This window comes from Pavona decussata, unplaced genomic scaffold (assembly GCF_977016875.1).
Source record: "Pavona decussata unplaced genomic scaffold, jaPavDecu1.1 SCAFFOLD_250, whole genome shotgun sequence".
NCBI lineage: Eukaryota > Metazoa > Cnidaria > Anthozoa > Scleractinia > Agariciidae > Pavona > Pavona decussata.
Window position 1 is genome coordinate 65,413 of NW_028145654.1, and position 24,612 is coordinate 90,024.

Sequence of the window (24,612 nt, forward strand, 5' to 3'; positions counted from 1 at the left end):
TTAGGCAAGGTAGAATACCTCCCAGTCATCTGGGGTGAAGTTGTTACTCCCAGCCAGGATTGTTTGCGGATCTCTTACTCCACTTGGTGCAGGGTAGGTCGTTGTAGCCAGGTCTGCATGTGACAATTTGTTCGCCGGATCAGCAATGACGATATTGCTTCTACCAAATCTTGGGCCATAACTTGACGTCCTGTAAATTGCGTATTTTGGCTTTCTCACGTTCACTTTAAATGGCTTGAGGCCTTCTTTGTTGCTCAAGGAAAACATAAACGCCTTTGAACTGTAAACAAGGTTACCACTGGACTCTGAAGAACATGAAAATAGGAAAAAAAGTAGCAAATAGTAACATTAACATCGCTTTTATCATACTTTTTGAGCGATGTTAATTTTTTTCAAACTGCATAAAATTTTCATCTGGAAACCGTTTTATAGTTATGAAATCTCTTCCAAAAGTGTTTATATTATTAGTCAAATGAATGGACTGTTAGTTTTCAAAAATCGCAATGATATAGTTTACCCAAAAACATGATCAAGTGCCCTTTTGTGAAAAAAAAAAAAATCAATAAATCAATCAATAAAGCTACGTGTGCTACATCACGAGAAAGTCGATTAGTTTTGGTTACTCAGTTAGTTGTAGAAAGCGAAATCTCAGCCTAGCACGTGTTTCGTGTTGTGTTTCATTTATGACGCAAAGATGCCAAGTTATCGTTTACAAATTGTTGCCGAAATTTAGATAGGAAAAAAAGGAGTATAGAATCAAAAGCCTTTTTATTTTAATTTCTTATAATAGCAACTCCAGTCAAAATAGAAATGTAGAAGAGGAGAAGGAAAAATAGATATGAGTTGAAGGAGGAGGAGGAGGAGGAAGAATAGGAAGATAACTGTGAAATTTGCCCAATATGCGATCACAGGATTCCCCTTAAACGAACGCACGCAAGACTCTTTGCGTCGATGTAACGATTGTGAAGCAATCACACACAAGGATGAGAGAACATCAAAAATGACATTCTATCTCCCTAGCGACGAAAAGGATAAAGACGAATAACGCTGTAATAAAAATTTGCTTTGTGCACAGGAGCCGTAATTAGGGATGGAGACCGTAAGCGTGGGGCCCACGCGTCCCCATGTGTTGTACAAAAAAATCTATTTTTAGAAAAAAATTGCGCTACCCTTCACGTCATAAACCGAAACGGATACACGCAAATTTGCGTGGGGCTACTACCTTATATGGAAAATGGAAGTGAAGGTCCAGTTCGGTTTCGACAAAATTATATAATTTTTAAACTTTGAATGTGAAAATAACATTTAATTACCATGAACATGTTTAAGTCTAACCTTACTAAACTACAGTTGTAAACTAAAGCACTGGGGAGAACTCCAGGAAATTCTCCTGGCTGAGTAGAAAACAATAAACCTTACAGTACAAATATAAAAATATTCTTCGCAATGCTGATTTATATTTAAACTTCAATTTTATTCGAGAGGTATGTTTCAAACATTAATTTTAAATGGGTGGTAAGTCCTTGAGGAGACGAGTTAAGGCCATCGTCTCAAGCGTTTCTTCGCGCTCACTGGCATGATTGATTAATATTTGGCGCTTCCACCAAATTTTTTAAACTGTCATTTCACGAGTGTATGGTTTTACGTAATAAGCCGGACACAGTTAAGCATAAAAAATATTTTAATGCCGAGTGTCTGTAAAACAGGTAATGGTTAAAGTTAGGAATTACCGAGCGAAAGGTTAAAAAGAATTCAGTCTATTGGCAGAAATTACGTAGTCACGGTAAAAGCTAGCCTCCCACGCAGTCGTTTTTAGGGGAATCGTATTACCTCCTTTGTGGGGAGGAGGTAATACGAGTCCCCTAAAAACGACTACGTGGGAGGCTAGGTAAAAGCTGACGAATTGAGCAGATTACTTTCACAGATCAGCGCCAATTTTATCAACATCGGTCAGAAGTGAGTTTCTAGGTTACTTCTTTTCGCCAAAAAAGTTGCTGCTTCTTGTGACGGTTGTTGGCGAACTGCTTTCAAGAAGTATTACACGTAAGACTTGAGATTAATGTTCATTCGTTTATTGGTTGTTTAGTTCTATGGTCATCAAAGGAACAATATAATAACGCTGTAAACACTTTCTTATCTGTTTTTAAACTTTCTTTTTTCAAGTTCGCAGGATAAATTTGGGAAGACGTGAAACAAGACTACTAGCAGACAAACGATATTAAAGTTTTTATGCATGTCTACAGGAGTGCAAAACGAAATGATAGAAGAGATATTTCGATGTGACGTATCTTGACTAAAACCCAGAAACCAATCCAAATGTTTCAACTCGGTGTCGGTCACAATCAAATGCATCCTCCACTGTTTATATCCAGGCATCAGTAATAGGCTTTGTTTATAGCCAAGAAACCGGTTGCGGTTTTACGAATGTTAGAGGGTATAAAGTTGGTATAATTTTTTAGCGTATTTTTGTCCTGGTTAGAAAGTCTATACAAGTAGCCGGTAGTTGTTTTGCTTCTTCCTTTGCATGGCCACGAAACTTGATTCCAATTTTTACAGAGCAAGAAAACAGTGAAAGCTGACAGAGCTCAATAAGCTTATGGAAATTGCGAAAACTACGTAACAACTTTGCAGCGTCATGACTTTCCACAACTGTTTAGACTTTCATCAAGAACAAATAACTGAGCTTTAGACATTTTCGGTACTAACCTTATCGTACTGGCAAAAGTGACGGAAAGCAGCTGAGAAAAAATTAACTTAAGTTACGTGTCTGAGTACACTAATCCGTAAAGTGTAAGCTTTTTACATTCATTCAACTGTAGCAACGTACGCAGCGCCACCGTTTTGGCGCTTTTTTGACTTAAATGTGAGTCATGTGATCAATATGCTTTTATTCCAACTTTCCTCGTTTTCTTCAATAATTACCTTTTCGTTGTGAGAGTCTAATTCCTTAAATTTGGGCACTGATAAAATATTCCCTGACAGAATTTTTAAATTTAGACGACATTTTGAACGGGTAGAAAAAAATATCAATTTCTCCACGCGCGATCCTGACCAGTTACACGCGTGCGTGCACTCGCGTATGGCGAAATTTTTTTCTTAAAATGGATTTTTTGGTACAACACATGGAGACAAGCCCGTAAGCCAAAATGGCATCTCTCGTTACGGTCTCCATCCCTGATTATGGCTCCTGTTCGTGCATGAACTGATGACCGATTTAAATAAAGAAGGAATCAATGAACTGGAGTGTTTTCATTCGGAGCACTATAATAAACATAGTCGACAAAAGACTGTTTTGTTGTTTTACAGAGCGGTTTAAGCGCCAATAAAGCTCAACTGACTTAACATAATAGCCTGGGAAACGGTGCGTGAAAGGGAACACTAGACTCGTTTTTCTAGTTCGACTTGAATGTTTGAGACCATCTTGTAATAAATAAAGTAGCGGTGATGACGATGAACGTTTTCGAGCGAAAGAAGTCTTTACACTTGTTTGCAATTGCAAGGAATGGCTAGGCTTGAACGTTGGCGCTTTCATTTTAAAAACATAATAGATGTTTAAAACTACCAGTCAGCTGATAGGGATTACTATGAACAACAGCGGGCGAGCTTGGGCAAGACTATTGTTCCTCCCTCCTCTATTGTATTGGAGGGACTCGCATTAGTAAACCAAGCCACTTATAAGAATTCAGGAAGGCATCTTACCTATATCACCTAGTCCATTGCTGATGCTTATCTAGGGGCTTAATTCGGTCCCTCTATTACTACTTTGATTACTGCCTCAAGTCATTTAAGGACGGTGCCTACTTTTGTTACTGGGCATACGTTCTGCGCATCTTAAGATGCTCGGATTTCCCCGGGGGGCTCTCATATGAAAGGGAAGGGGAATCTCGTCGTCTCGCTTAGGGGTGTAAATTTCGGAGTTTGGTGTCACTTACAGTGTTCTGGGAGAAACGCCATTATATTTAGCCGTGAAGGTCTCGTTTAGGGTTGCACGGGAAGAAATATAAAAATATATATTTGTCTGTGTTTTAAAATTGTCTCTTTATTAAAACGACGACTTAAATACCGTTTTAACGAACATCGTAGACCAGTTGACAAACAAACAAACAGTCCCAAACCCACCACAGTTTAAGAACATTTTCTTTCTAACGACCATAACGCTTCCGACATGCTGCTTATTCCTCTCGAACTCATCAGATCTAATCGTGACAGTGTACGCAAAGCTAGAGAGGCATACCTCTTCGACAGAAGTCAAACTCTTGAACCCTTAGGTATTAATAGGAGAGATGAAACATGAACATTTTTCCCGTCTTTCATCTTCCTGAGTTATGTAATAGACTCATTGAGACGTATTTTGTTATCGTCTTCCACGTTGTAACGGTAGCTATTTTGCTTATACCTATTTAGCAGTTGTATTTTCAAATTTCATGTTGTAACGTTTTTTTTTATGTCACTTTAGCCTATGTTTTTCAAGTATCTATTGTAACTGTTTAAAATGGTAACGTATCTTGCCACGGGGTCAGTCTCAAACATACCCTGGAGAAGAAAGGCCCTGCCTTTTGAAATATTGGAAAATATACTTCCCTGACCTTGAAATCAACTTTGCTCTTTTTTTAGATTGTTTTCTTTATTGAGGGTAAACAAAGGCTTGGGCCACGTCCAAATTGGTATCCTATAGGGGTTTATTTCAAAATCTCCGACGAGCTTCCCCGCTCCTTTCATGCGAGACTCCCACCTCCGGGTGGATTTCCTATGGGTGGTGCCTACTAATACAGGGACAGTTTGCGAGAAAACAGAACTTAGCAAGTGCTCTTGGTATGCAAAAAGAAAACCGGGAGTAAACATGCATTTTTCAAAGAGAACAAAGCTTCAATTTGGAAAAAAAGCCATACATTGCTTTGTATTTTACTGCTTTTTAGAATAATAATAATAATAATAATAATAATAATAATAATAATAATAATAATAATAATAAGAAGAAGAAGAAGAAGAAGAAGAAGAAGAAGAAGATGAAGAAGAAGAATATTATTATTATTATTATTATTATTATTATTATTATTATTATTATTATTATTATTATTAAAATATTCAAAGGAAAATTGATATTTACAAGTTAAAAGTAGAAAAAAAGAATACTAAAAAACCTATTTACCATTCAGTTGTGATTAAAAAAAGAGTACCATGAAGCACAACAGAGCTATTTTCAAGCACAATAAAAAAAAAAATAAATTAAAAAAAATAATAATAATAATAATAATAACAATAATAGAAACATTTCTAATGCGCAAATTTCATGAAATGTTCAAATGTGCAGACAAGATTAAAAACGGAATAAAAAGGCTAAAAAGCTAGAATTACAATTAAAATTAAACTTACAATGATTTAATGATACAGAAACTGTAATAATTGTTGCTTGATTATCTCTGAAAATGCGTGGTTACCCCCAATGTTCTTTCTGGACTTGAACAGACCTTGCCAAGATCCCGTTTTTTCGTATAGTCATAGGCTGCGCAAAAATACTTCTTTACTAGGGGGCACCGTCCTTAAGTTTTCTTTTTTCCGCTTTGTTAATTAAGATACCGTAAATTTTATGCACGAGGTTTCACGTTTATCTCCATTTGTGAGCGATAAGTGTTGTTATCTCTTATAATGAAATTCGTTTCCCAGTTAATTGCCGACAAACAAAACCATTGAAAATCAGGCACGAAGCTTAAGAAGATTTAGGAAAAATTTTCCTGCGCGTAAGTAAAAAGAACATGGGAAACGCTTTCTTGCCAAATTACAAAGACAGAAAGAAATAAAAAATGTTATTTATCGTACTTGGCTGGTACGTATAGCAAGATTCTGTGCCCTGAGCAGTGAAAACAACCCTCAGCTAAACTCAAGATCTAGCTAGGGCACATTTTGCATATACGGACCTTCTGACCAGCAAATAACATATACTTACCCCAAGCTATGTCCGTATATCCCCCGAATATGTATGTATGGTTCACTTGAATGATGGTGACGGTGTGATTTATTCCGTGACACCTGCTCTGAAATTCGCTGACTTTCCATCCGTGAGTGGAGGCGCGGTAGCACAGCAGCCACTTAGAATCGTTTCCAACAGCAGGCGCAAGAAACATAGCGAGATTGGTGAGGTAAAACTCGTTGGAAATTATTGTGGAATTGAGCGAAAATCCTAGGAATAAAAAATAAAAATTAATGGTAGTAAGGGAGGTTAAATTGCACAGCAAAGTAACACTTAGACAACACCAGGTGCAAGGAATTTATGAACAATGGTTATGACTTTAGTAAACAGCATTGCTTGAATTACAATTCTAAAATAGCCCATCGACAAAATTCTGATGTAACTAGAAATACGTGACTCGCAAAACCTCGCGAAGCTGGGGCTGGGTGGAAAACCCTCTTTACTCGTATTGTAGCATCAAATAAGAAGATTAAAAGGGGCATAGGATTTTTTTGATGAGCATGTTCTTTTCGTAGTACCACAGGCTAGTTTACGGCTGAAAATCTATTTCTGACGCGGCGACGTAATGTACAACGGGCGTCCAGCGCTGTCGTGTTCGATGAATCTATTTCCCATGGAAAATTATTTTACCGCGGCCACAAAACGTGTAATTTCTTCAATGCAATCTTTCGTCAAAAAAGATTTCTAAAAGAAAGGGAAAATATTCTGGAGAGATAGTTCTGTATCCAGTGAGTATTGATGAACATTGCAGTTGAAATTTGATCATGCACGCATATTTTTTCCGATGTATGCAAATTTTGCTCCAGACGACGCCAGACGGTCTGACGTCATTCATACTTTGTTTTTCACTGTTGCTAGGCAACTGTGCAGACACCTTCTAAGATATAAACATATAAACATATCTATATATAAGTAATCACAAATGAAGACAAACGATAATGTTTTTTACACACCTATATTTCGACTCCATACAGGAGTCTTCATCAGGGTAAATTTCAGTTGCCCTGCACGCGCCATACTATTTTAACAAGTTTTAAATTTTACAGCCGCGCGCGCGCTCTTAAAGCCTAGTAACTCTCCGATACGCGCGCGATACTCCATTTCACAACAGTTCACGTACGCCTAGAGCGCTTATTCTGTATAAAGAAAAAATCATTGTCATTAAGTCCATGTGGGTCCAGAGCGTTTAGTCTATAGGCCCATTGACCCTCTTTTTCCCTTAGCTGTTCTTCACCATTCACGCGGTCAATTAATTGAATTTTCATGTCACTGAGTCCATTGTGCCCCTCGCTCCAGAAATGTTGATACAATACGTCATCTCTTTCTCTCTCAGCCGGTCCCATTCTCGAATTCGTGCGGCTTAGCTCCGCTCGGGCCGGCTCGGCCCGAAAAATTTATTAACCTCGCGTCGCGAGGAAAAAGGCGATAAATATTTCTATGACGATAACCATATCTAAAAAAAAAATATAGTCCAAGGCGTTGGTTGTGTTTTGATCACTGTGAGAGAAACTAACATTTTTTTAGAACGGAAATGCTTTATAACAGAAATAGTACTGTTTCCCCTCTGTGGCATCCTGCCCTTACGGAACCATTTTCTTGTGCGCCGTTTTTTTGCTTAGAAGTCGATCAGGCAATGTCCTATAAATCCTGCAGAAAAAGCGGTTCTTAGAGTTGGCGAATATTTCCGATCTTGCACCCTACTTTCTCACGTTAGATTTCCTCTCGTCAGCAATGTGATGAAACATCGCAAAGAAAATGTGTTTTTCAACATTTTAATACGACCTAATTTTGTCTTGTTTTATGGCTGCACGCGAGATCAAGACAGAAAGCGTGTTGTTTAGTTAAAATGATAAATTGAGGATCCTTTCCCGGGTAAATTGTCTGGGAGCTTAACGGAGATTAACGGAGCCCTGTTAATGTATGATATATTCTAAATATTCTTTGTAACAATAATCTGTTATTTATTCTAGCAGTAGCCAGTATCCCAAAAGCAAGAGCCTAATCTTGTAGCCTTTTTTTTTTTTTTTTTTTTTTGTAAATTTCACCCTTGTAAGGTACCAAAACAAAACTAGCAGGATTCGTCGATGTTTTACCTCTCTGAGATTTATACAAAAAAAGCAATAACATAGATCTCTAACAGTTCTTTTACTCAAAAAGGTAGCCCTCTGGATGCAAAAAGCCAAACTCAATGAAAGATAAAAATACCCCCTTCGGGGTTATTTTTTTTTTTTTTTCTGAAATGTCCGTTTTTTACGTCTGCGATCCTTAAATTTTATGCATATATCTAAAAAATTTCATTTTGCAGGTTTAAAAACTCGCAACTTGCAACTCCGGCGCAAATCGCAACTTCCGAATTGGAACTCTCAACTCGAAACTCTACAACTCGCAAATTACCCAGTCCCTTTCTGAACCTAGTACAATTTCTTATTCTTGTACCTGAACTAATGTTCGCTATCTCGTTTAATGCTGGGAACCTGGTACTGGATCCGGTTAAAAAAAAATTTAAGTTCCTTTACAAGATTTCATTGTAAATAACTTACTCTTCAGGTTTGTACGTGTAAAGTTGAAGTTAAAACTGTTTCTTACAACGATACGAGTACTGTTATTAAAACGAATGGTTACTTTCATATTCGAATTCGTTGTCATCTGTAATTGACTTAACTTTTTTTATTTAAATATTTTCATACCTATCTCACATCTTTCTCCGAAAAAAACAGGCGGACAGCTGCAGTTAAAGCCATTTATTTTATCCTCACACGTCCCATTATTGCGACAGGGGCTGCTCTGACACTCGTTGATTTCTGCCGATAAAAGTAATGAATTTGTTGTTTACATGTTGCATTTTTATAACTTAAATATATTGTTAGTTAAATTAGTTAACTCGATTAACTGTGCTCCGTTAGTCAATAAGTCTAGTCAGTCAAAAAGTCAGTCAGTCAGCAGAGGTGATTTAGTCTTCGATAGTCTGTTAAGATATTGGTTTGTCTGTCAGATAACGTGCTGGGGGAGATAGTCACTTAGATGTTCAGTTAAACAGATAAATAAGGATGTGTAATTATATATTTATAAATTATCGCAACGTTCAATCACTTTCCTGGCTGTTTAGTCTCATGTAACAACTATCTCCAGATTCACAGAGCACCGTAGATCTTATGTATAATATTTTCTACGCATTCGTTTTAACAATAATTTGTTGGTTATGACAATAGACTATAGTAAAGATCAGCACTTGTGAATGTTCTTCCTCCTCGATGTATCCCCTGGCGTCACGAGTGGCGTCACATGTGGGCCGTACTGGCAACCAGTACCAATTAAGAACTACATCGAATTAAAAAAATCTTGCTCATTACTTTAAAGGCAATACATGGCATTGCACCCGACTACATTTTTCGATTATCCTGCGAAATCGACGAGGGCGTAGGCCGAGTTGGCCGAGTTGGCCAGTTGGCAAGATTGAGCAGGATAATTGTTTTGTTATTCAGCACATTGATAAGAAAGCACTGACAGGTTTATAGCAGAAAGGGTGATCTTTATTTGTCAAAAAAAAAAAAAAGATCAAAAAAAAAATTTATTAAACGTTTTTGCATTAACCATTACAATTCTTTAATTCAGAGCAAACTCGGTTGTCTTCCTTGTGTTCAATATAAAACAGCGTTATTAATAGTTTGGTGTTCTTGCGAGGTCGTTACTTTTTGAAAGCGCTCTGCCATTTTTTTCTCCCCGACACACGAAAACTACGTTTATCACGGTCCTGGAGGATCTTCTTATTGCGCTGAGGCGACGTCATTTTGCGATAACGTCGTCTTAAAATGACGGTTTCTGATTGGCTCAAAAACTGTCATGTAAGCATGATAGCACGTCACTTAAATGAGTTCGGCGCGCACAGATCAAAATTTTTACTTCTGTGAATGAACATGCGACGTTGGATGGTGTTGTTTATTTCTTTTTATTTGAGTTTACAAGGCTTCTGACACTACTCAAGGACCACTTGTAATATTTTTTTGTGGTGAACATGTACCATATACGCAGATACAACTTTTTTCTTAAAGGAATGGAAAAAAGAGTGATTATAAATTCGATTAAGAGAAATTTAAGCCTATTGAAAAGACTTTCTTGAGTGTAAAAACGACCTCTGTAAATAACAATTAGCTTAAATCCCAATGAATTATGGAATTTTCAAAGAAAAAGGATTTGCTTCTTTCATGATGTTTCTTATCTCTAGAAAGAATTGCTTCAAGAGCTCTGCTGCGTTTTGTTTCATGGCTCAGGTCTGTCAATTTGATCTTCTTGTCATAGCGCCAAACGGCAGACTGGGTAATTTTTATGGTATTCTTCGCCCCTTGTTTTTTTGTTTTTGTTTTTTTTTCAAATTTTAAATCTCCACGACATCTAAGCTAGGATAACAATGCTCTGTTTTCGTTTTTGGGTACTAGTATAGTTGCTCTTTTAATTCTTGCTTCTGGCTTTGAGGTTTATTCATCACTGTTCTCAACTCGCGGCGGTAACAAAATTTTCAATAAAATTTGCTGGTAACATTTTCCAACCGGCTAGCTCGTCTATTTCACTAATGGTAGGTGCTTTATGGACTGTAAATTTTTGTTTTTTCTTTGTTTGACGTAAAAATCGAAGTCAAAAATTCAAATAACACCGAGAAAAAATTTCGCGCACAGATATTTCCATGGCTACAGTTTGACTGAAGTAAGAATTTCTCTTATAAACAGCGCACGATTTGTACTTAATCCGTTTACTCTCTCCAACAAAATGTTAGTATCACGATAAAAAAACTTAATTCGATTTTAAGACGGCATTACGGCTTTTTATTATATGGCAAGGTAGTCTTGAGGTAAATCCGCGTGTTCTGATTGGTTTTTTTCTTGGTAGGGATTCTACCATACGGACCGTTTCCATGAAAATGGTCATAAGCCGTGTATTTTTGTTTATGGCAAATCATCGGAAAAAATTTCAGCTAAAAACTGCGAAAACAAAACCTGAAAACACTTTTATTTTTCGCAAAGAAACTACCCAAAAGACTGATTCCAACATGGACCAGAAAGAATATCAGTTACAAAGCAAATCTTACTATCCCAATGATCTAGAAACCTCTGAAGCAGGCATCAGCGAAAGCCAGGAAGCCATTGACGATTTTATAAACAAACAGAATAGTGAAAACAAGAAAGGAAGAAGTCTACTGATATGAGCACTCTACTCCGTTTTATTGAAGCTAATGGCTTAAATAGTCAAACTATTGGAGGCCTACCTGCGTCCGAGCTTGATCACCTTTTGTCAATTTTTTTTTTTTTTTTATGAACGCACGCGTGAAAAATGGTGAATACGAGCTAGCAGCATTTTCCAGTTTTCAGCGCAATATACAGCGATACTTCTCTTAGAAGAAATATCCATTCAACATAATCAACGATGATGAGTTTAAAAAATCGAGAAGAGTTCTACCTGCGAAGCACAAGTCACTGGTTCGCGAGCACGGTAGAAGAAACGAGCTGCATGCCGCTCAGGCGATTGACGAAAACGAAGAAGATGCTCTTTTTGAGGCAGGAGAATTCGGCGACTCCAATCCAGTTGCACTTCAAAGATCTGTGTGATGGTTTTTATCCCTACACTTGGGTTTCCGAGCCAGAGATGAGAGCGATGAGGACGATTGATTAAATGCTGCTTCCTTTAAAGTTGAATATGATTTTCACAGCAACCTTTTCTTGATCCGTACTTTGTGGTGCGATAGTAAATTTTCTGGGATCGACGAAACCCTTTTGTGAATTTCAAAAACAAACCGCAGCTGTTTAGATTTTTGTCAAATTCCGCTAAAAATCGTTCTTGAAGTCTTTTCTGTAATCAGCATGATTACATGTAAACGTTCAGTACATTTGTTTTCATGTTAACCTCGTGGTACCGTGGCTTGTTCTTTCTGGTTTGCTCGCGTCATCAAAAACACGTCACAACGGAAACCCTTTGAATTCAAATGATCGGAAACGCGTTTTTTAAAATAAACAAGTTTGCTCCGAGTGCCATATAATAAACTACTTACTAACCTAGTTTACTCGAGCCGTACTGGGAAATATTGGCCCTCAGTCGTTTTTGTACGGCCCTCGCGCTCGACTAGTAAGAGGTTAATAATGACGGCGTTGGAAGTTAATATATTACGTATTGAGCTCCGTCGATTCGTTACTCCGCCTAATACGGATAATATTATCTTCCAACTAGCCGTCATTATAAAGCCGTAATGGCGTCTCAAAATCAAATTTAGTTTATAATATCGCAGGATATCTGTTATGTGCGGGCGACGTATATTGATTCCACCATGACCATAATTGGGCAGTGTCACTGTGTTGAATAATAAGTATATGTACATAAACTAAAAATAATAAAATTGCAGTCAGGGATAGACATCAGAATTAACGTTCGAAACAACGTTAATTAAGCATCAAAGACCTTTCGGCCAAACAACTTCGGCCTTCATCGGTTATTTTTATAAGCCAACTGAATCACGGCTTTGTAACGGTTCACAGTTCTGCGCGTGCTACGCCAGCAAAACGCAACGAGCGGCAGCCGCGCGTGTTTACATGAGGGTTTTGTAGACATTCGCGATAGCAATATGTTCGTTTCCCGCGTGGTTGTCACTTTGCGAATACCAAGCCTCGAGAAAAAGTCTCTCGTGAAAATTACGACCCTTGTCTACAATTGTCGAATGGTCGAAGTCTATATTATGGACAAACTGGTTCGCGTGTTGCGCAATTTTGGAGTTATTATCTCCAACCCGAACTGCCCGTTTATGTTGTTTTAACCTTGTTTCCAAGGCTCGGTTAGGTCTGTCCATAATAGATCTCTATAATACACGAAGTTGCAATCAACGCAGCCGACCTTGTAAACAACACCTCGGCACTGCAAAGCAGAAGGTTTGTCCTTTGGTCTCGGGAAACGCGTGCGCAAAACATTGCAAGGTTTGTAACCCACTTTAACATCATTGTTGCGTAGTACTCGCGAAATTCCCTCAGAAACGCCTTTAACATACGGAAGAACAACAAATGTTGACGTTGAAGGTGCGCTGGCGCTGGAAGCGTGGTTGGTATTTGAATCGCGGCGGAGAGCACTGTGGTAGGACTTGCAGCTCCGAATAAAACGAAGAGGGTAATTGTTATCTCTTAACACTTTGATGACGTGTGTCCTCTCTCTAGACCACCTCGCATTTGTTGATGGAATTTCTTCGGTCTTGCGAAGGAGAGGATTAACGACTGACCTCTTGTGCTGCGATGGGTGGTGGGAGTTGTAATCGAGGTATTTATCTGTGTGTGTTGGTTTTCTGTACACACTGACCTGTATGCGACCATGTACTCGGGTTATTGTTGTGTCTAAGAAGGAAAACCCGTTAAGCTCCTTGGTGAACTGTATGTTAAAAGTTAACAGAATTCAGATGATCATGAAATTCTTGTATGTAATCCTTCTTAAGACACGCATGGCTGTCGTCCACGTATCTGTACCACCAGCGTGGAGGATGAGTAGCGGTGGCAATTGCGCTTTCTTTTATGTGCTCCATCACCAAGTTAGCGGTAGTGGCACTCACGGGAGACCCCATGGCACAGCCGAACGTTTGCTGGTAATGAACCATTTCGTAAGTAAAGAAGCTGTTTTTCAGCACAAACTCTAGTAACTTCATGATGTTTGTTACATAAATATCTGTGCGATCCGTTAGAGTTGCGTCCTGTTGTAATTTTTCACGGACAATCTGCAAAGCGAGGTCTACAGGAATGGATGTAAACAATGCAACGACATCGAATGATACCATGATCTCATGTTCGGTAATTGGTTGGTCTCTAACGTGTTGGGCAAACACAACACTGTTAGTTACCGTTTTTATTATATATGTACTAAGATTTACTGCAAAATGAATATGTTAAATAAAAATGATGCATTGCAGAGTACACGCAATCCGATTGGTTGTACGATTTTTCTCACTAGTGAAAAATACCGTATGACCAATCACAAGCCACAGACGAAAGTTTTCACTAGTGACAAAAATCGTGTCGGTTTTCCCGCCTTTCACTGACGGCGTCACTAGGCAAAAGGAAAACCATGGCGTCTTCTTCGAGCAATTCAAGGTTTGCAGATATAACTTCAGTAGAGGAATTTATTGAAGGACAAGAAAAGGAAAACACCAGGAAGAAAACTGAACAGAATGTTGCTTTGCTTAAAGAATTTTTGAGGCTAAAAGACGAGTCAAGGCCTGTAGAAGAAATTCCCCCACACGAACTGAGTTCATTCATCAGCGAATTTATCATAACAGTAAGAAAGAAAGAAAACAACGAAGATTACGAACCCACTTCCTTGCGTGCTATGATGGCCAGTTTTGAATGGTATTTAAAGAAGAAGAATTACGGCTACAGCATTATGAGAGACGTCGGGTTTGAAAAAGCACGAACGGCATTAAAATCAAAACAAAGAGATCTCAAGAAGAAAGGCAAAGGCGATAAACCAAACGCTTCAGTTCCCCTCACAGAAGACGACATAAAACTGCTGTATGACAAAGGATTGTTAGGAAAGTCAACTCCTGAGGCTCTACTGAATACAGTTTGGTTCAACAACACAGTCTATTTCGGTCTCCGTGGTTGTAAGGAACACAGAGACATGCATTTGTTGGGGCGATGTGCAACTACGCCAAACTACAAATGGCGAGGAATTTTTAGAGTATACTGAGAGACAAACTAAGACTCGAACCGGAGAAAATCCCAGAGATGTCAGGCAAATAAAACCGAAAATGTTTTCGGTTCAGGGAAGTGAAAGAGATCCCGTCACTGTTTACAAATTCTACGCGGAGAAAAGGCCGTCGGAAATGAACGACAACAACGCGCCATTTTATCTAGCAATAAATAACTGTTAAAAACAAGATTCTTCTAAACCATGGTTTAAAAAGTCAGCCGTTGGCGTGAACAAGCTGAATTCGTTAATGAAAAAAATGGCAGAAAAAGCCGGGCTGGGGCCCAATGTAAAGAACCATAGCGGTCGCAAAACAATGATCCAAACTTTAACAAACAACGACATCCCAGCGACAGATATTATTCAACTGTCGGGACATAAAAATCTTCAAAGTGTGACAAATTATTCTGTAGTTTCTGAAAAACAGCAAGTAAAAATGACTCGTACTTTAAGTGAACTGATGTCCGGGAATGTGCATAGCTTAGAGAAAACTAATTCATCTCAAGTTGGAGAATGCTCCACTGATCCTTCAGCTAGCTCGGCGGGTCGCTCGGCGGCAGATCATCACCAACAAGCGATGTCGCTTGTCACGGGCGCTGTTATTCATGGAGTTCAATTCAGCATTTCTATTAACAGCCTCAATCAATCCCCGAAGTTGGCAATCCAAGAAGTTGAGGCGAAGTCTTCTCCAAAGAGGTACAAAAGGCTAAAAGTACTGGATTCTGACTCTGATCAGAATGCATGCATTACTATTATTAGTTTTACAAAACAGTCAACTTTTTCAAGTTTTATATAGTTACGGTTTTGAACGGCGATATTTAAAGCTGAAAATTTTCATTGTCATTTTAAGTTAAAGAATCGTTTAAAAGTAGACTTTGTTCCACTTTCTTCAGAGTCATTGAATAACTTAAATGTTGATAGGAATTTTTGTACGTTCAGTTTGCTTGAATAAAATCATTCGCAACTCGTTGTGGTCTTTGTCTTGATTTCACCGTGCAATTGATAGTTGTTAACATTATTTTGTAATATCTCAGTACATATATAATAAACAAATTACCTCATGGTTGGTTCGCTTGTACGATTTTTATTCACTCGTTGTGAAGAATCGCAAACTCACTCGTTCGCTGCGCTCACTCGTTCGTTTGCGATTCTTCACAACTCGTGAATAAAAATCGTACGCACTCACCAACCATGAAGTAATCTCTATTTATCCTCCAGTAGCGAGGATAAGATTGAAACCAAATGTCGGGATACAGTGTAGGTTGGTGCGTAGATGCAGCTGGCCATTGGGCGTAGTGGTATGCCAGGCTTGTGGATCGTTGGAAGCCCATAGAAGGCTGCGGGGGTAGCATCTGCTGTGAAAACGGTAAAACATCTTTGGAGCTGCTTGCTTGGCATTCGGGTCATGAGTGGAAGGACACCACTTAATTTCTGATAAAAGGTTGTCAAGGTTTTTTTCAACCCGTGATGTTGGATTCCTGCGTTTGTCTGTGACCTTAGTGTAGGTTTCTTTATCACACAAAACACTCATGTAAAAACGCGCGGCTGCCGTTCGTTGCATTTTGCTGGCGTAGCACGCGCAGAACTGTAAGCCGTTACAAAGCCGTGATTCAGTTGGCTTTTAAAAATAACCGATCAAGGCCAAAGTTGTTTGGCCGAAACGTATTTCATGCTTAATTAACGTTGTTTCTAACGTTAACAATAGTCAGTGCCAAAAAAGTTAGTTCTGAAGTAAATGTACATGTATATGTATACTCGTGTATAAACGAGTTTGTGGCATTACTGAATAATACATCATTCTCATTTGTTCACCAGGCTTAAAATCTACATCACATTTCCTATCATTGCGCATATGCCACTCATTGGCATTCGAATCCTGGCAGTATGCAGGATGTTTGTCCCATGAACCTAGTTTACTGGCCTTAGCTCCCACGAGTCTCCTGTAACTCAGTGGTTAAGCTGGTTAAGAGCTAACGTCATACGTTCGGTCAACAAGCGTGGGTTGGACTCCTGTTAGGAGCACCCGGAATTTCTTTTTGCGAGTTTGCCTGTGTCATTACCGAATAATAAATCATTCTCATGTATAATCTTATTAGACGTAAAACACCCACTTGATATGAACTCTAGAGTGATCATAGGATAAGGTTAGTAGTTCCCTCAGCATTTAAAGATTATGAAGGTTATGACTCCTTACTTCCCTTCATATGCGTTAAACTAAAATATTATGGTCTGAGATTAAAGACTCAAGTAAAGAGCATGGTTCCAAACAACAAACAAACCAACAATCAAACAAATCATGCAACCTTTACCTGTACAGTTGTGTCCGTCTCCTGTGAATCCAGCTTTGCACGTGCAATTGAATCCTCCTCTGGTGTTGTTACACACGGTATCATTACCGCAGTTGTTTGTTCCTGTCACGCATTCATCTATATCTGAAATGAGGTGAAGAGGTTGTTAAAAAAAAAAAAAGATTTAACGAAATACCTCCAGCACCTGTAGACCCATCCCCAGCGACAGCAACTCCAACAACATTAAAGAAACATTACGTGCGATAGCGGTACCTATAAACTACATTTAAGGTTGAGCCGGAATGTATTAGCTGTAGCACTCGGGTGGACAGTGAGAAGTAATGCCATGCCCTATCTCAGATTTCCTGAGGGTGTTTTTGTAATTAACAACTGATATCTTTAGCAGTCGTTTGATTGTCTCTTTAACACACTATTTTTTGGGAATGATTTCAAAGGTTGCGGAGATGTGATTTGACAAGTAATATGAGGTAAAATAAATTTTGGAAAATGGAGTTTTAGAACCTAAGTCAATCTTTTTAAAATGAACAATTCGAAACGTACCGAGTCCCATCATATTAGAGGCTTCTCAGTGTACAATTTCCTTGGTTTCTGGCCATGACCGTCGTAAAAAATTTAGAAACTATTTGACAAGAAATATTAGAAACCATCAAACAGCGCTACATAAAAAAAAACATTATTTTTTGGTCTCGAGCAGGACCTTCTTTAATTGTCAGTCATAATATTCACCTTGCGCTGAGTAGGAAATCACAGGATATCTAATACATAAAAACGATTAAAATATCTAAGTCAAAGAACAACCGACGAATGCTATGCAGTAAGCTGCATTGTGTACCGGGCAAGACGAGGGTATATATTTGTAAAAGGCCGATGGGTTAAGAGGCCAAAGGCCTGACACTTTGCTTGTGCAGTTTTTCCCGTCCCAAGTGTATGCTGGCCGGCATGTGCAATTGCGAGTTGGTGTCGTTAAAAACAGCAATGGCACTTCAGCTGTGTTTTCTTTCTTTACACAATTTTAATTCTTAGGTAGGCCTCTCCCCATTAAAACTTAACATTAATATGCATGAATCGAAAAGCCTCGTCATTCATCCAAACGAAACAGGTGCAGGCCTTAAAATAAAAAAAATAGTCCGACTGGACACTTAAAAATGCAGAATGTAAAATACCAATTGTAATATCTATTAATTTAAAGACATAGAGATTTCAAAAGTACTTGCTATGAGGTTTTTTGGATTGAAAAACCACACTCTTTGTCTAGGGAAAAGCTTAGAGAGAAATATTTCTTGATTTGTCTTGGTTGAGGACAACTACTGCAGGATGTTTGTCCCATGAATCTTGTTTAAAGCCTAAGGTCCCACGACTTTCCCTGTGGCTCAGCGGTAGAGCATCCAAACCAGTAATCGGAAGGTCATGGGTTCGACTCGTGATAGGAGCACTCGGAATTTCTTTTTGTGAGTTTACCTGTGTCATTACCGAATAATATGTCATTCTCATGTATAACTTTATTAGACGTAAAACACCCACTTGATATGAACTCTAGTGTAATCATAGGTTAGGTTGGTAGTTCCGTCAGCATTTAAAGATTATAAAGCTTATGTCTCCTTATTCACTTTCACATACGTTAAAGTAAACTCTTATGGCCTGAGATTAAAGCCTGAAGTAAGGAACATAGTTCCAACCAACAAACAAACACATCATGCAACCTTTACCTGTACAGTTGTGTCCGTCTACTGTGAATCCAGCTTTGCACTCGCATTTGAATCCTCCTTTGGTGTTCTTACACACGGTGTCTTTACTGCAGTTGTGTGTTCCTGTCAAGCATTCATCTATATCTGAAATGAGGTGAAAAGGATGATTAAAAAAAAAAAAGGTTTTTACATAATACCTCCAGTAGCTGTGGGCCAATCCCAACGGCAGTGTATCTAACAACATTAAAGAAACATTACGTGTGATAGCGTTACCTAAAGATTACCTTGAAGGTTGAGAATGTGTTAGCTATAGCACTCAGGTGGACAGTGGGAAGTATTGCCAAGCCCTATCTCAGATTTCCTGAGGGGATTTTTGTAATTAGCAGCTGATAGCAGCAGTCGTTTGACCCTTTCTTTAACACACTATTTTCTGGAAATGACTTGAAAGGTTGCGGAAATGTGTTTTGACAAATAATATTAGGTAAAGTAATTTTTTAAAAAGACGTTTTAGTTTGTTTCGTTGGTAGTTCAGTTGGTTGGTTGGTTGGTTTTTATTTTGGTTGCTTTGTTGGTTTCTATGTTAATGGTTATTTTGTTGGTTGTTAGGTTGGTTAAAATGTTGGTTGGTTTGTTGGTTGGTTGTTGCTTTGATTGGTTGGTTGGTTTGTTGGTTTGGTTGGCTGGTTGGTCGGTTAGTCTGTTGGCTTGGTTGGTTGGTTGGTGGTTTGGTTTGTTGGTTTGGTTGGTTGGTTGATGGTTTGGTTTGTTGGTTTGGTTGGTTGGTTGATGGTTTGGTTGGTTGGTTTGTAGGTTGGTTTGGTTGGTTGGCTGGTTGGTAGGTTGGTTGGTTTGGTTTACTGGTTTGGTTAGTTGGTTGGTTGGTTTGGTTGTTTGTCGGATTGTTTGGTTTGGTTGGTTGTTGGTTTGTTTTGTTTGTTTAACTGGTTGGTTGTTTGTTGGTTTTGTTGGTAGGTTGGTTGGTTGTTGGTTTGGTGTTTTGATTTTGTTTGTTGGTTTGGATGGTTGGTTGGTTTGGTTGGTTGTCGGTTTGTTTGGTTTTGTTTGTTGTTGGTTTGTTTGGTTTTGTTGTCTGGTTGGTTGGTTGGTTTGTTGGTTGGTTGATTGGTTGGTTTGTTGGCTTCTTGGTTGACTGTTGGTTTTCTTGGTTGGTTGATTGGTTTTTTGGTTGGTTGGTTTGTTGATGCGTTGGTTAGTTTGTTGGTTGGTTTTTGTTTTTGTTGGTTTTTAGTTGGTTGGTTGGTTGGTTGGTTGGTAGGTTGGTTCGTTTGTTTGTTTGTTGGTTGGTTGGTTTTTGATTTCGTTTGGTTGGTTATTGGTTTGGTTGGTTAGTTGTTAGTTGGTTCGGCTGGTTTGTTGGTTGGTTTGTTGGTTTTGTTGGTTAGTTGTTTGTTGGTTCGGTTGGTAGCTTGGTTGGTTTGTTGGTTTGGTTGGTTGGTTGGTTAGTAAGTTGGTTTGGTTGGTTGGTTGGTTGGTTGGTTTGCCGGTTGGTTGGTTGTTGGTTTGGTGTTTTGGTTTGGTTGGTTGGTTAGTTGGTTGGTTGGTTTGGTTGTTTGTTGTTTTGGTTGGTTGGTTGGTTTTGTTTGTTGGTTTGTATGGTTGGTTGGTTTGGTTGGTTGTCGGTTTGTTTGGTTTTGTTGGTTGTTGGTTTGTTTGGTTTTGTTGTCTGGTTGGTTAGTTGGTTGGTTGGTTGGTTGGTTGTGGGCTTGTTTGTTGGTTGGTTCTTTTGTTGGTCGGTTGATTGGTTGGTTGGTTTGGTTTTTGGTTTAGTTTTTTGGTTGGTTGATTTTTTGGTTGTTTGTTTGGTTGGTCTGTTGGTTTGTTGTTGGTTTGGTCGGTTGGTTTAGTTGGTTGGTTTGTTGGTTGGGTGATTTGGTTTGTTGGTTTTTTGGTTTGGTTGGTTTGTTGTTGGTTGGTTGATTGGTTGGTTGGTTGGTTAGTTGGTTGGTTGCTTTGGATGGTTGGTTGATTCGTTGGTGGGTTGGTTAGATTGGTTTTGTTCGTCGGTTGGCTGATTGCTTGCTTTTAGGTTTGTTGGTTTGATTGGTTTTGTTGGTCGGTTGGCTGATTGGTTTTTAGTTTGTTGGTTTGATTGGTTGCTTTGGTTGGTTTGTTCAGTTGATTGTTTTGTTGGGCTGGCTGATTTGGGTCGTTGGTTGGCAGTTTTAGTTGTTTGGTTGGTTCATTGGTTGATTGGTTGGTTGGTTTGTTGAGCCTGTTGTTTTTTTTTCTTTATTTCTTTGGTCGTTTGGTAGGTTAGTTGGTTGGTCGGTTGGTTGGTTAGTTTGTTTGCTTGGTTCGTTGTTTGGTAGATTGGTTTGTTGGTTGGTCTGTTGATTTGTTTGGTGGATTGATTGGTTGGTTTTGTCGGTCGGATGGTTTGTTAGATTTTTGGTTGGTTGGATGGTTTGGTTTGTTTTGTTTTGTTGGTTGGCTGGTTGGTTGGTTGGTTTGTTTGTTTGATTGGTTCGTAGCTTCCTTGCTTGCTTGGATTGGTTTGTTTGGTTGATTGGTTGCTTGGAAGATTAGTTTGTTGGTTGGGTTGTTTGGTTGATTGGTTGGTTTGTTTTGTCGGTTGGATGGTTTGTTTGTTTTTTCTGTTGATTTGTTGGTTTGGTTGATTAGTTAGTTGGTTGATTGCTCGATTGTTTGTTTGGTTTGGTTGGTTGGTTGTTTGTTTGTTTGGTTGGTTGGTAGGTTTGTTATGTTGGTTGATAGTTTTGTTATGTTGATTGGTTGGTTTAATTGGTTGATTGGTTTGGTTGGTTTTGTCGTTTTGATGGTTGTTTGTTTGTTTAGTTGGTTGGTAGCTTGCTTGGTTTGGTTGACTGGTTGGTTGGTTGGTTGGTTGGTTTGGTTGGTTTTTCTCGGTTGGATGCTTTGTTTGTTTGTGGTTTGGGTAGTTTGTTGCCTGCTTGCTTGCTTATTTGTTTGTTAGTTTTGTTGTTTTTTTCGTTTTTTAGCTGGTTGGTTGAGTAGTTGGTTCATTTAGTTGGTTAGGTTATCTGATTGCTTGCTTCATTGGTTGGTTGTTTGATTGAATTGGTTATAGTGTGCTGTTTTGGTTGGTTAGTTGTTTTGGGTCGGTTGGTTGAATGATTTATTGATTGGTTGGTTGGTTGGATGGCTGGTTGGTTGGTTGGTTGGTCAGTCCGTCGGTCAGTTTTAGACTATTTTTCTTTAAGATTTCCTCGCTAATCAACTTTTTTTTCAACAACAGTTTAATTGTTGACTATGTCAATTATTTCCATTGTTACTTTGTTTGTATTTGTTTCAGTTCTATAACCATCAAATTAGTAGAATTCTAGACACACCACATTCGGATGTTCTTGTTATTAGTCAGTGATATCATGTGTCTGATCTTGTTTCTTTTTCATCTTAGTATTTTGTCTGTGGCGAAATAGCCAAAGTATTAAAATAAAGCTGTCTTCTAAACGGATTCTCAATTCAGATCGGAGCTCTAAAACGGCTTCAAAATCGGTCTAATTGAAACTGCATAGGCCTTCTATTGCAGGCAGAAATCTCAATACAACATCAATGGTTCTTGCCTTTTTCGCAGTTCTTTCTGGTGAATCCTTTCTTGCAATAACATACGTAGCTGTTTTCCTCGTACCGTGAAACACACTTGCCATTGTTCTTACAAGGCCAACTGCTGCAAGGTGACTGCAAATGCAATAATAATAATAATAATAATAATAATAATAATAATAATAATAAATAATAATAATAATAATAATAATAATAATAATAATAACCAGTTATTGTATTGCTACCAGCTTTGAAGATAACTAAAAAAAACGGTATTTAGGCTTGTAACGGGCGACTCCTTTCAACAGTTAGTAAACGATCATGACTGTGGGCCGATGTTTCATATAAATGCGAACACGTGTACGTGTTGTATGAATCGCCAGCTAACAGCAAATAGTTATGCGCGCCGTGTGTGTTAAGCCTTCGCATGTCCTTGTATATGAGACTTCCTCTTCATATATACTTCTGGTAAATACTAGTAAGATTTTATCGTCTAACTCAGCTACTTTTTCGCCACTATCGATGCTGTAACATAGAGAAAGGAATCCTCCAAAAGTCCTATGCTCTGCAAACAGCGGTGATACGGATATCCTTTATAGTAATAGATCGGATACAATATTCTCCTAAGGCCCCTAGGGTATGTTGTTTAGTAGCAGCAGGCATGTCATTTTTGAGTTTGTTCCAATAAATTGGTCTGTGTTTGAAATTTCCTGTGAAACCCGCCGTTTCTCAGTTAGCACTCATAGAGTAGAATTTTGCTTTTGGTCTGTTCGCAACATTTGGTATTGATCACGATTTCAGGAAAGAATATTATCATCAGAGATGCCTGGCAATGTCTCAGTTCTGTTTACTAGAGACACAGTAATAACAACTATGGGGTCGAGGGTGTTATCGCTTCTAGGTATGTTATTCAACTGTCTAAGACAAACAATGTTCATATTTTAAAACAAAAAGCTGTGATGGACTTGACAAGATTGGGAATGGTTAAGAATCGCAGCATAAGTCCATGAAAATGTCAGGTAAATTGATTTCTCTGATGAGCTAAATATTGCTGTTCTTGGGAATCGTAGTGAGCTTATTAAGCTGGTCCAGGCCTTTGTTATCAGGTGCATTAGGTCAATGACTTTCCTGCCGATCTGGCTTCAAATGCAACATTTGGGTCTTTCAAGAGGAGCGTATGTGAGCTAGACAATTAGAACTATTTCAAAATCTGGCGGCTCTCGGGCACAAAAGTCTCGCACAGAAGTCGTGCCCTTTCCTTGTAGACTGTATATGTTCTAGAAGAAACATAGCGAATCTTTGGTTTTACGCGCCATATATACGATCTTGGGATTTAAAGTCTTTTCTCTGACGAAAGTGGTAAAAAAATTCATCAGCATAACAGTTGAGGATAAAATGCGTGAAAACCTTAAAAAAAGATGGTCGTGCGGTCTTCTTTTAGTCAAATATAAGGCAAGAACAAAAAATGGTTTTCTCTTTACAAAATTTACAGTTAATAACATAACGGTTATCATACTGAATTAGAAATTTAACTTACCACGATACTGAAATGATGAAAGTAATTACTGTGCGTGAACTTATCCGAGTTGTTGAACTTTTCCGATGGCAGCAGCTCACACCAAAGTTTTCCGGTGTTGATATCAGGGAAGGCAGCCAAGTTAAAAGAGAAGCACGGTGCGGTTTCCAAACAGGCCAGCGCGCAGACAGAACCCCGCTCAACGAGACTTTCACCAAGAATTGTTATGTTCAGGTAGGAGAATTTGTGCGCCTTAAAATTGGCATAATCTATAGGACGGCTTGGGCCTTCGCGGCTGATCCCTTTGTTACCCACAATCTCTAAAATAAAAAATATATATATATGAGTGTTTCAGTTTCGAAATAAATAAAGTTGGCGAGACACCAGTACGAAAAACAAAACCATCAATAGTGCAAAAATCATCTGTTTTATCGTGATACACAAGTTGTTAAAGGCCACAGCGAAAGGGGTAAGAATAAAAAGTAGGAAAAACCTTTACCTGTGGTAGCGTGAGCAACTGAATTTGAGAAGACGACTGCCACTGCGAAAATCAGCGTTTTTCGAAGTACTGAAACTTTCTTCATCTTTTGTTTCATGTTCCGAGCTATGGGCTGTGTTTCGGTTCCTTCACAAACATATTTAGATGTTTGAAAGCACCTGCCGAATGTGGTAACATATAAAATGTATAGTTAGGCTCTGCTGATGTCACAACTGAATTCCATTCGATTAGTTAATTAGGTATAATTAATTTTGAAGCCGGCATGTGTGCGTCTGTAGACGCCCCAAATGACACCTTTTACATATTTCTTTAGCAAACATTGAAATGGTGAAGAAAATAAATATATTTCATACAGTATCTAGAAGCTTGAGAAATTGAGTGTAAATTAT

The 24,612-nt window shown here is 38.5% G+C and overlaps 1 protein-coding gene and 1 pseudogene across 1 annotated transcript; one reads left to right on the forward strand and one right to left on the reverse strand.

The window, feature by feature from the left end:
• Positions 1-24,320, reverse strand: LOC146456988 (uncharacterized). Its single transcript, XM_085092476.1, has 7 exons — positions 24,224-24,320; positions 23,746-24,044; positions 22,229-22,343; positions 18,684-18,806; positions 16,978-17,100; positions 5,945-6,178; positions 1-305 (listed from the first exon to the last, which is right to left on the reverse strand). The coding sequence occupies exons 1-7, from the start codon at positions 24,318-24,320 to the stop codon at positions 1-3; spliced, it is 1,296 nt and encodes a 431-aa protein (XP_084948602.1).
• LOC146456989 (uncharacterized protein KIAA1958-like) lies at positions 13,959-15,874 on the forward strand (annotated as a pseudogene).
• Positions 24,321-24,612: the final 292 nt, after the last annotated feature.

Bases quoted from the DNA above. Each gene is read 5' to 3' on its own strand.
- LOC146456988 (XM_085092476.1), bottom strand. From the start codon at position 24,320: ATGAAACAAAAGATGAAGAAAGTTTCAGTACTTCGAAAAACGCTGATT. The intron at 22,344-23,745 runs GTAAGTTAAATT...TTGCATTTGCAG, and splicing joins TTCATCATTTCAGTATCGTG to TCACCTTGCAGCAGTTGGCC. The intron at 6,179-16,977 runs GTAAAGGTTGCA...TTTTATTCCTAG, and splicing joins AGACGGACACAACTGTACAG to GATTTTCGCTCAATTCCACA.